Raw genomic sequence first — 12,501 nt, forward strand, 5'->3', positions numbered from 1 at the left:
TTCTAACCCCCAGGGAAATGATCAACAAAAGCCAGCAAGGTAGCTCTAATACATCAGATATCAGGGATCTTTGATGGGGCAGGTGGTCCTGACCTCACCACTGAATGCCCCCCACCCAAGCACAATCAAACACTATGATTATATAGCATATATATATAGTGTTTGATATATAGATATATATATCAAACACTATATATAGAAACACTGTATCTAGTGTTTGTATATATAGACACACTATATCTAGCGTTTCTATATATAGACCCGAGGGCCACACCTATAGCTGCCATTTGAAATGGAGTCTACAGAAGAAGCTGAAGAAAAGCTGAAGAATTTCTCATGCAAAATTTTGCTTTTAAATATGAAAACTTTCCCAAGGCATTACTTTATTATTACAGTAATTTCCTCAGAAGGGCAGACATGAAATGCTGTTTCTCCACCATCTTTGGAGACATGGAAATCTGACAGAAATATTCAAGTTGCTTAAGTGGCTAGTGCAGAAGAGGGAGACATAAAAAGAGCTCTTCCAAAGAATGCAGACTTTTGGAATCCAGGTGCAGGAACACCACCTTGACAGTGAATGAAGGACAGGTAAGGGTTCCGTGTGCCCCCTTCCACTGCCTCCAGAAACTCACAGGAGGCCCAGCTCCATCTCCTTTGGGGACACTTCTCTGCTGATCATTTCTTCTTTGGGAGGGCTGGTCATGGCAGAGACAGGAAAAAATATACCAGTTCTTATGAGAAAGTATGCTGCAGGACAGGTCGCCAGCCCTGTGTCTATGTGTGTATAGGCGTGGGGGTAAGAGGGTAGGAGGAAGGTGCAGAGAGAACAACATGGAAACTAGAGCTTGATCTGCAGTATTGAGACTGAACATTTTGCTCATCTCTTCTGGCATGACCATGGAAACTTAAGTCCCCAGTAGCCAATGAAGTCCCCAATGCCCAATGGCAGAGTCAGCACTAGAACCCTTCCCACCCCTGGACTGCAACTCATATGAATCTTCCTTCATGCAAAGCCTTCAAAAGTGGTGGCATATGGTGGCTAAAAATATAGACTACAGAGCTTGACTGCCTGGGTTCAAATCCAGGATCAGCCACTTACTGGCTGTGTGACCTTATCAAATTACTTAACTACACTACATCTTGGTCTTAACATCTAAAAAATGGGAGAGGAGTTGATTATAGTAATACCCACCTGATAGGTTTTGTAGGGATTAAGTGAATTAGATCTCATCAGCAGTTTCCAAATATACAGGTGCCAGACTGTTTGCATCTGAATCATTGGGGCGGGCCCCTTGTTAAAATGCAGACCCAGGCCACTTTGATTCAGCAAGTGCAGAGTTGGGCAAGACCCACTAGGATTTCTGACTGCAGCCTGGTCTAGAAACAGTCCTCTGGGCAGTGTTTCCAGGAAGCACATATGCCAGGATCTTCTGGAAAGCCCACTTAAAATGCTGATTTTCAAGATCCATCCAAACCTGCTGAGCTTTTAGGATTAGGACCCAGGAGTCTGTAGCAAACTGCCCAGGTGACATGAAACCTGAAGTCTGGGAACCATTGCCTGAGCTGATATTCCCCTCTTTGGGCTTCCAAACTTGCCCGTACCTTTTGTCCATGCTAGAAAAATACTATGCCTCTAAGCCTCAGTGATACTAGGAACATTTAGGGATGAGCTATATATGATTTTTAAATTTAGTAATACAAATGTATCTTTGATTTTAATAGCATCTTACTTTCTTTTTAATCTAGTACAGAGTGTGTCCTTATGTTGGCTATTACTTATCCCTACTCCTATAGTTGGAATAAGTGGGCATCATGACCCATTTGACAAAGAAAGACACTGTGGCCGGGTTAACTGGGTAATTTTTCCAAGCAACAGAGTTGAGAGATGAAAAGCCAGGTGGAGTGCTCTGGCTACGTGATCCTGCTATCTGTCTCCACTCATGCTGATTCCAGCCCCATCCTCATGGCCAGACCTCCCTCATTCCATTGCTCCAAGTTCACAAAATTTATTCAAGCAACTAAAGAACACGTAGTTTCTACTAAATAGGAAGTACACATTAGATCCAGAGGAGGCGGTCATGGTGCTGTCCTGCATCCCCTCACACTGCCCTTCTTCTTTGATCCTATTTGCTTTATCAAAGATTACTTCTTAATGGGTAAAATTAAGTAAAAGCAATACCATGCCTCTGCCTGATGGGCTTTTCTCCTGGGTCAACGGTACCTATTCTTGTGAGAAAACAAAGCAGGGGCTCTGAGATCTGGGTCTGGGTTGCACAAGTCAACAGAAAGCAGAAGGGGCTGGAGCTGAACACTGTGTGGCCCAGCAGGCCCTCCCCATGCTTAGGCACATCATGAGCTGCTGGCAGCTCTGTTCCAGAAACTCAGAAGGTTTGAGCTGGGGTTGAGTCTGGACCTCTGCAGTTGTTTACATTGCCAAGACTCTTCCCAAGCCATTGCCCAGAGGTGCATTGCCCTCCCTCACCAGCATTACACGCATGGCTTGAGCAAGCAGCTCCACAAACACTGAGTAACGGTGATCTTTCCACGGTGCACAGAAAATAAAATCAGCTAATACATGGAATTTTCTCAAATTCACTTTTCTCAGACATTTTGTTGAAAATCTTTGGTGCCTGCTACTGCTCGTAGGCTCAAGCATGTTCATGGACACCCAAAACAGATGCATACACAGCAAACAAATATTAACAGAAAATGCAGAAATAGTGAATGACTGCCTACCTAACCCTGAAGCCTGTTGAAGACACATGGGCTTAGTTTGGGGTTTTCTGCCACAAACCTGTAATGGAAATGTAACTGCTTCCAAAATGTGTACAGTGAAATTCAGTGCCTGGCACTTCATATTGGGGCGTGACACAAAAGGGAACAGTAATTTAGTTGTATACTCATGCATCGGCAACACCTGCTGGGAACCCACTACTTGTCAAACCTTGAGAAATCTAATACCCAAATACATGTGGACATCCAAGGGTGCCAGGGACAGAACTTCACTCTAGGCCACACCAAAGAACAAGTCTCCCGGGAGTATTCTCAGCCATTGTGCCACACTCCGAGGCCTTCTGCAGGTGCATGGGTATTCCTTGGACATGGGGAGTGGGGTAGAGAGGATACTATGAGCAGTTAGCAATTCCAGGTTGCTGCCTCCCAGAAAGGCCAATGTGCTTAGTCCAGGGATACCTCACTTTGAAGGTGAGTGTCTGCTGCTGTAGAAGAGCCTCCAGAGAAGCCCAGGTTTCCAGGTCCTATCCCAAAGGGCACAAGACAAGGAGCAGCTCAGAAAATGCGAGCAGTTGCCATCGCTTCACAGACACCAGCAGCCCATTCTCAACAAGCTCTCAGAGCAGGTCGGAAAAGACACTGGTGGGCTTCAAGAGGCAGCTGTTTGTCAGGACGCTGAGCAGAGGGGCCTAGAGCTTTGTGTCCAGAAGGCAGGAGGATTTCAGCATTCTGGCCACCACAGCCTACCCTACTCCCTTCTGAAGACAGACTTAGCTCCAGCAAGCCTTTTGCCTGTAGTGGCATCTCTCTCCTCACAGAGCAGAACTGGCTAGAAATGCAGGAGTGTTGCGGGGAAAGGAGAAGGGGAGCTCTCTTTCAGTCTGAGTTTCCTACACCCTAAGCCAACAGTCCTCCTGCCTAATGATGGGAATTTGAGCCCCCTCCCCTCCTCTGCCCCTCTGGCCAACAACCAGATGCTGCCCTCCCTCCTTCTACCCAGGCAGGGGGTGTCATAGGGTCCTGCTTTCCTCTGGTCACCTCTCCTCACCTGACCCATGATTGTCACTGTCCCTTTGTCCCTGCCCTGGCCTGGGCTGAGGGCCTGCCTGGCCTCAGAGCAATTTTTCCTGTGTGGTAAAGCCCCACTGAAAAGCCCCCGGAGACCCCAGGAAAAAGCAAACAGACACATGAGCATCTGAAATCAGCAGGGAGAGCCGCCCCCTGACCACAGCCGAGTTTGGGAGGGATCTGCTGTCCATAGGCAGCTCATCGATCCACTTTCTGATCATTATTCCTCACTCATCACAAACCAAATAACACTGGCCACAGCCCAACCAGGCAGGCGAGAAGGCGGCTCCGTGTGTGTAGAGTAGAAAATAAGCCTGCCTGTGTTCATTCTAGGAGAGGAAGGAGTGAATGTTGTGTAATATCCCTGCGAACTGAGTAGGGATCAGGGGGCTGCTTTAATATTCTGCTGAATGTGGCGTTTCTTTCAACCCTTCCTGGAGAGATTTTTGGCCCACAGAGTCAAGCTCCTTTCTGCCAGGCCACTGGCAAAGTTTCCCAGCTGGACCAAGAGAAGCCACAGCACCAGGGGTAAGTGGCACCGGAAGGCCTGGGCATCAGAGCCCCGCATACCTGGCTGGGCTCTGACACAATGGCAGCCGTGGGCAGCCTCCACCAAGCAGGCAGGGATCTCTGGCTAGCCAAGAAGAGGGGCAGGGAGGATACGACCACGTCCTGATGCCTGCTCTGTTTCCATTCATTTGCTCTCCAAGCTATTTCGCTTGCATGCACAGGAACCCAATGTCAAGACCACGCTCCCCAAAGTGGGCACCCATCTCCTTTCAGAGACCCAGCCACTGAACCTCTGCAGACTCGAAGAGCAGCAGCCGGACCAGGCTCCAGCCGGCAAGACACCGCCTCAATGCTGCAAGTTCAGTCTCTAATTGCCCTTACAAACGCGCTCACCCTGGGCTTTCCTGCCCAGTTTGGGGGTATATATCCCCTTGAATTTCCAATTTCAACTGCTCCCACACGTGTCTCTCAATAAGTCAAGCCCAGGCATCCCTGCGCCAGGGTGTTGACGGCGCTCCACACAGCTCCAGTCCCTGCACGTTCCAAAAAACAAACCCCTCCTTGCTCCCCTCCCTACAAAGACCAGCAGCCCCTGAGGGCAGCAGGAGACGGAAGGCAGAGAAAAAGCCACCTTCGGAAAAGCAAGCGAGAGCTTTCTAGGCATTAATCGCCGCACCCCCACGCTGCCACCAGAACAAACGCGGGATGCAGTGGTCTTCACCAAAAGGCAAGGAAATCTTAGCCGTGCCTCAGGACCCGGAATGGCCCCCCAGCTTCAGTTCCAGAAGGGCAGCGCTTTCCAGAATGGCGGAGGGCACCAAACCATGGTGTTTGGGGGAGCTTCCACTGGGCAACCGGTCATAGTTTCTCGAGGCATGGGTAACAAGCAGAGCGAAGCTCCCAGGTGGGAACGTGGCGTGGGCGCCAGGAGCTGCGTCTCCTCGGCTTGGAGTCTCCCAGCGGAGTTCCACCCGGCGCAGGACACTGGGAAGTGGGGCCGCTAGCTGGAATGCAGCAGGGCATCACCCCTAGAGTTGGTTTTCTCCCGGCAACTCCAACTCCGCTCTCCCGCGGAGCTGTGTTCCTGGGAGGCTGCAGTGGCTGCTGCTAAGCTGCGAAGAATGGGGGCGGGGGAAGGGGCGGGAGGCGGAGAGCTGGGCCGGGATTTCCCACAGGGATTCACGAGCGCTACAGCGTCCAGGCTCCCCGCTGCACTGGGCACGGTGTCTTTGGAGCGCGCTTTCCCAACCAGCCGGGGGTACCGCCAAGTCTGAGCTGGCAGAGTGTGACGCTGCCCGACGACTCCCGACAGCCGAGTCTCCTCTCCCGGGTGCTGGAGAGGCTGGGAGCCTTTAGGTAGGACCTACCACTCACCCCAGCCCACTCCTGTTCCAAGGCTCAGGAGGCAAAAGTGTGTCCACCTCTACCCGACTGACCCTGGAAACGTGCAGTCCCGCAGCGCCCGGACCACCAGACTGTTCCCCAAAGGTATGGCCAATGAACTCGACCCCCCTCCTTCGGCGGCCACTTGCAGGGTACCAGGGCAGAGCTTCTCCAACCCCCGCCCACAGCGCTTGCAGGCCAAGCAAAGTCCCCGAGCCCGTGGACTGGAAGCTGGGGAAAGGGAGGTGGCGCGCGGCTCCTCAGAAGCGCATCCGTGCCTGAGAGCAGACGGGCGCGGGTACTCCAGGAGCCGACGGCCAGAGGCGCCCCTTTCTCCCCAACGCCCAGTTCTGGCTCTGCCCAGAGCTAAGGAGCAGGCACCGCAATGCAGCGGGCTCCGTGCTCTCCAAGCGGAGGCCGAGTGAGACCGAGGCTGCCAGGGAATGCCGGGCGCAGAAGCCGGGGGACTTAGCTAGCCAGTTTCGGGTGCTAAGAGCCAGCCGGGGGCGCGCTGGTGGGTGCCGCCCAAGCCCTGTGCTCGGCTGCGGCTGAGGCTCCCACACCTCCTTGCCCTCGGTCCCGGGACGCGGGCACCGCGAAGCAGCCGGAGAAACCCAGCGAGCCAAGGAGCACAGCAGTCCCGAGGCGGCAGGCACCGGCAGCCAACTTGCTCCGTGGAGGGTACGTTACCTTCCATCGCGGCCACTGCGGATGCCAGGAGGAGCAGTAGCAGACAATCCAGGGCCATAGCCGGCCGGCGGCACCCAAGCCGAGCCCGAGCGCAGGCGGCAGCGCGGGGAGAGCGCCGCGTCCCGGGGCGCCGCTGGGCTCCCGGCGGGTGGCTTCTCGGTATCCTTTCGCGCCCTCACCGGGACCGGACTCCCCGGAGCGCTGCGTGGGCGTGGGCAGGAGTGTGCGCGCGTGGGGCGGTGCGGGCGCGCGTGGGTGTGGGTGTGCATGTGTGTGTGTGTGTTTATGAGAGAGGTGGGTGTGTGCGTGCGTGTGTGAGAGAGAGAGGGCGAGGGAGAACGAGCCTGGGAGAGCGCGCGAGAGCGAGTGCGTCCTGGTGTCACATTGCGAGGAGCTACAGCGGAGGAGCCTACGGGAGGACGAGCCGGCCAGACTGACGCGGGAGGGAGCGGGATCCCCCACCATCAGCTCTCTCCCCACCCCTAACACCTCCCGTCCAATCAAGGAATCAAACCTGCAAAATTCCCCCGGCCAATCAGGCGCGGGCACCTCCTTACACTGGCATTGTTAGTTTAAGAAAAACTTTTGCTTGCAAGGCTGCGCGGGAGGGCTCGGAAGGCACTAGGAGGGGTCCGGGCTCCCCCTCGTGGTGCTCTCGGAGAACCGCAGCGGCCCGCCCAGCTCGCCCTGTCCCCACCTAGGGGGCCCAGCGAAGGAGCTGGGGAGGCCTGGTGCCCTTACATCCCACCCAGGACTGGATGCGCTTTAAATATAAATGAGGCTTCTTTCATCTTTTCTGAGACAAGGGGACCTTGCCTATCCTGTTTAGAGCAACTCCAGGGGTGCACCCATGCCTCTCCTCCTGAGCTCTTCACTTTCTAGCACGGATTGGTATTTACTATTCGATTTTATCATGGGTCTCCACCTTATTAAAATGGAGTCACCATTCTTGGGATTCTTGCCAATTTTATTCACTACAGAATTCCCAGTTCACAGAACAGTGCCTGGCCCATGGGAGGCATAGTGCAAATCCGTTGAAAGAATGAATACTGTTGAGAGAACCTGTGGGTCCTTGCTCCAGGGTCCCCTGGGCACCGGACTTGCTTCCTGTCCAACGTTTCACAGTTCTTTTTCTGCAGAAGCCTCTGGTTGCCTTTAGTGTTCACTTCCCAATGCACTGTGAACTTCCACGGAGGCCCTGACCCCAGAGGACAGCTCAGCGCGGGGAGACCAGCAGTCATACCGTCAGCTATAAAACAGCACAGCTGTTGTGCAAGGCGAGGTGCACTGTTGTTGTGCGCCAGGCCATCAGTGTGGGTGGGAAGGGCTTAAGCAGCAACCTGGGACCCAGCCTTGGAGATAGGAGCAATTCTCCCAGGCTCAGCTCTCCGCTTTACCTTCCTGTTTCTAGAGATGGTCAAGGATTCTAAATCAGAAACTCACCTTGAGGCTTTTATATATTATGCTGGAGAAGAGTCCTTCCCTCCTCCCCCACCCCACTACAGACCTGGTGATGGTCTGGTCCTATAGGGTCAGGGATGACACAGTTAGGTCACCCTCCTCCTCCTAGGCCTCTCACCTTGGAAGCTCCAAGTCTTTCCTCTGGGCTGTTAATGAGTTAACAACAGACAGATGTGATGGTTCTCTTTTGGATGACTCTCCTTTCTGGGCTTTTCTAAATCAGATGCCCACCCTGTGTGTCTAGTCTCTCCTTTGCTGGGACTGCTTCCTCTCCACCACAGCCAGACTCAAGTCCCCCAGTCCTGACAATTCTTTTCATCCCTGGCTCTGACCCAGGCTGCCTCCCTCCTCCCCTACCCTCCATCCCACCCCACATCTGCACCTGAAGGGAAGATGTCGTCTACCTCCACCTTCTCGTCATCCACCTCAATGCCATGCCAGCTGCCCTCTGCGCCTCCACACCATCCACTGTGTCCTGATGTCTCTGAAGCCACCTGATGTCACCCTGGGGAACAACCTGCTCCTAGTTAGCCATCATCCTCCCGCAACCTCAGCACCCACTGACATTGGTGTCCAGTAGTTCTTCTGGGGCTCTGGCCCCAGTTTCTGTGGTCTTGCTTCTCCTCCTACCTGTCTTGCTACTTCTTACTGTTCCCTCTGTTAACTGTTCAGCTCTCAAGAGAGGTATCCCCCAAACTCTACCCTTGGAGCCTGTCCTCCTGGGGTACATGGGTAGCTCCTTGGCAGCTTCACTTGCTTTTTTACCTCCAGCCATCCCCTCATGGATGGACAGGTGGACGGATGGATGGATGAATGAGTTTCATACTCTTCCTTCCCCTTTCACTACATCACCATCACTTGGTAGGCATATATGGCAAAGCCCCCCACTCAGCCATGTCCTCCTTCTTATGACCTTGTCCCATGCCGCTGCATCTGACCCAGTGTCAGCCCATACTACCCTTCCCTGGACAACTGAAGAGTCTCCGAATGACTGTCCAGCTTCCCTCCCTCCGCTTAATCCTTTCGAACTCTGCTGCCAAACTCATCGTTCTTAAGCCAAGCTTGATCTTATCTCTTCTTCACAGGGCAATCTAGCGGCTCCTCACTGTCTGCTGAAGAGAGACTGACCACTCTAGTATGACATTCAGACTGCTCTGTAAGCTCCCTGAAACCTGCCTTCTCAGCCCAGACTCTGCAGGTCTTTCTCTGGGCCTAGGGGATTCTCTTGCCATCCCCACACCCACACCCAGGCCAGTCATGTGCTCACTCATGTATTCAGGCAGGCCCTGGTCTACCTGTGGGAACACAGTAGACAGCCCCGTTCTGAGGGGGGCTTACCATGTGGTGGAGGGATGACAGTAATAAGTAAATAGGCAGTGGCATGTCAGGTACTGAGGAGAGCTCTGGAGAATCACAAAGCAGGAAGCAGCGAGAGAGTGACAGCGGCTAGTTAGACATGCTGGGAAGGCCTTCTGTTTACTGAGCACCTTCTGCCTGCAAGTACTGTACTGGATGTGTACTTGCACAACCAAAATGAGTTGAATTGAATTTCCTGCCCTCTATTTCTACCCAAATCCCACCTCTCCCAGGAAGCCTTCTATTCTGTCCCTCTTCACAATACCCTTGTGTTACATTTCTGTGGGTAATGAATGGCTCCCTCAGACATGGCTGAAGATAGAACTGACCATTATCCAGCTAACTGCAGAATGTCACACCTGTGAGCATGCTTGGAGCCCACCAAGTACAGGGATTTCAAGTAGAACCCTGCTAGGGACTTTGAACTTGTGCCAGGATAATTACAGGAACATCACCAACTAGGCCCTCTAAAAAATATTGATCCCTAGGCCTGTCAGTAAAGATTTTATATCAGTAAGGATGAGGTAGGCCTATGATATGTGTTGGCTGTGTACCCACCCAAATCTCATCTTGAATTGTAGCTCCCATAATTCTCATGTGTCATGGGAGGAACCTGGTGAAAGGTAATTGAATCCTGGGGGTGGGTTTTTCCCATGCTGTTCTTGATAGTGAATAAGTGTCATGAGATCTATGGTTTGATAAAGGGGAGAAAGGGGAGTTCCCCCCCCCCACCCCTGCCCACGGTTCTCTCTTGCCTGCTGCCATGTAAGACGTGTCTTGCTTCCTGTTTGCTTTCCATCACGAATGTGAGGGCTCCCCAGCCATGTGGAACTATGAGTCAATTAAACCTCTTTTCTTTATAAATACAGTCCTGGGTATGTATGTCTTTATTAGCAGTGTGAGAACCGACTAACACAGCATATAAATGTGATTTCATATCCTCCCCTTCCCAATTGACTCTGCTGCACCATGAGGCTTGGAAGGTGCTGTTCTTGATCCCAGAGCTTACAACTGCCCTGAGGCTTCCTTAGGGGATACCCAGGTAGCAAAGTATAAGAGTGGCCAAGGAATTGGGGCTTCAGACCTCACCTCTGCTCCAGTAGCTTTTTTATCTTTTTACTGGGCATCTATATTAGGTTTTATTTGAAAGAAGTGTTCTTCAGCAGGAAAAGAAGGAAGGAAGAGAAAAGTAAGAGGAATTCAAGGAGAGGATTAGATTGGGGTGGAGTAGGGAACATTAACTTGTTGACTTCTAGAACATGCTGATGGCTCAGGCAAGAATAGTGTCAGTTTGGGGCTGCTTGTTAATTTCCCTAATAATGCAAGGAATTGACTTTTCTTGGGCAAGTTAAATATTAATTCAGCTTTGCAGAAGATTGATCTTTCTCTAGCAATGGGTTACAATTTGTAAACATCCCTGAAGGCACCATTGGTTTGGGATTCCAAGCCTGGGTGCCTCTTCCCCTAAAGCATTTCCTTGGCAATATTTTTTTTTGTCTGATGTCAAACGCTCGCTGATTTTCTTGATTAATCACTCAGCTATTTGATATCACTAAATCATTCTTTCAAAGTGACAGATGCTTGCTGCTAAGGCCAGCAGCTGAGGGCTGTCAGGCACCCAAGGGTGACTGAACTCTTGCTAAGACTCAGAGGCCCATCTAACCAGAAGGTTTTGGGGCAGTCAACCAGTTCACTCCCTACCTCTAAACAGTTTTGTGTCTAAATGTTTGGAAAGCATTTCTAGTGAAAGCAATTGCACAATTTCCCTTGATAATTCTACCCAGTATAGCTGTTCTATCAGAATTTTCCTGCTCACTTATAACCCACATCACATATATATACCTTTTCTTCATTCACTACTTATTAGTAAAATGGGTACACAAATAGCATCCATCCTGAGGATGATCATACACGTGTCTTGTACATGAGAAGATTTTGTTGCCACATCCTATTCTTTCCTTTTGAAATATTGCTTTAGTGCATAAATAAAAGTTTCAATTACACACTCCATGACCCAGGTGACCTTTAATTAGAATCTTAAGCCGCCAGACATATTTTCATCAATTCTTTTTTGAGATGCATGTGGATCCTTTAAGATTTATTTAAAACACTTTAATATGGATAGTAGGCAAATAACAAAAAGCTTCCTTTCCCTCTTTTGTGCTTTCTCCCAACATTTATTCAGCAGCAATTCTGTGCCAGTTGCCTGCGAAGTGCTAGGGACCAAGTGATGCCTGGGACCCAGCCCCTCCCTTTAAGGATCTCATGGTCTCCAAAGGGAGACGGGTTTTAAAAAAATGAAATGCACGATGGGACTTTTCATCCAAAATGGCCTCTAGCTAGAGGCCTTCAACAAGCCTTTCCTTGCTTCTCAGAAAAATATCCCAGCAAATCCAGACAAATATGAAGACTTATAAAACAAGGAGAACAAATACTGACAGACAACCTAATTGCCAGGATGTGGAAGAAACTGACAATACTTACAAGGTACATCAAGCTGGATTGAGAAAAATCTATCAAGCATATTTATGACATATGCCAAGTTCTCTTTGTTCTAAAGAGAACTTGCTTTAAAGACATAGCTAGGAAGGCATATTGTAATTTCCTCTCTCCAGATACTTGACTCAGACTCTCCGGATCTCTACTAACCAGAGCATGGAGTAAATATCTATCATCACCACTGTTGTTCAGTTTCAAGCCAAACAAAGAACAGTTTCCCTGGTCATCCTCTCCTTTCCTTAGTGTCTTTTACACTTAGAAGAGCTTAAAAATGAGAGAAACAGCTGGACAGATGGATGGGCTGATGAAGACACAATACATTCTTCAGGTAGAAAACAGTTAAGAGGCTGGAACAGTCATGGTAATGACTGTACTGTGACACACCCTGCTGACCAGAGTTTTTCCTGGGATATAGCAGGTGAGAGCACCAGAGGACTGAGATGGTGGCTGGAAAAAGATGCTACCTCAGTAGAGAAGACACACACTAGATGAAGCCTATTGGCAACTGGCAATTAAGCATTGCCGTAGGTTTATAAAAGTGATTCAGCCATCAAGCAAGTAGATAGCTAGAGAGGATCCAAGGCCAATCTGCTCAACCTGCCTACCGAAATACACTAAGAATTAATGAGTTTTTCCCTTCTCAAGAAGGAGTAAAAAGAGATCAGGACACTTCAGGGATCTATTAGAACATTGCAAAACCAGGAGCAGGAGCAGCACCTTCAAGACCCAGATGAGGGGCATCTCTTTGAAAATGACATTCTGTAGAATCTAGAGACATTTTCAGGAAACTTCTTGGCACAC

General features: G+C 50.6%; 1 protein-coding gene across 1 annotated transcript in view; it reads right to left on the minus strand.

Moving 5' to 3' along the window:
• Positions 1-7,325, minus strand: part of EPHB1 (EPH receptor B1) — a 436,567-nt gene extending 429,242 nt beyond the window's left edge. The window contains exon 1 of the mRNA XM_017501026.2: positions 6,385-7,325. Coding sequence (XP_017356515.1) covers positions 6,385-6,442 — 58 coding nt within the window. The 5' untranslated portion in view covers positions 6,443-7,325. The remainder of the gene's footprint in view (positions 1-6,384) is intronic.
• Between the last annotated feature and the right edge of the window lie 5,176 nt (positions 7,326-12,501).

The sequence above is a fragment of the Cebus imitator genome, unplaced genomic scaffold (genome assembly GCF_001604975.1).
Source record: "Cebus imitator isolate Cc_AM_T3 unplaced genomic scaffold, Cebus_imitator-1.0 Scaffold277, whole genome shotgun sequence".
NCBI classification, from domain to species: domain Eukaryota; kingdom Metazoa; phylum Chordata; class Mammalia; order Primates; family Cebidae; genus Cebus; species Cebus imitator.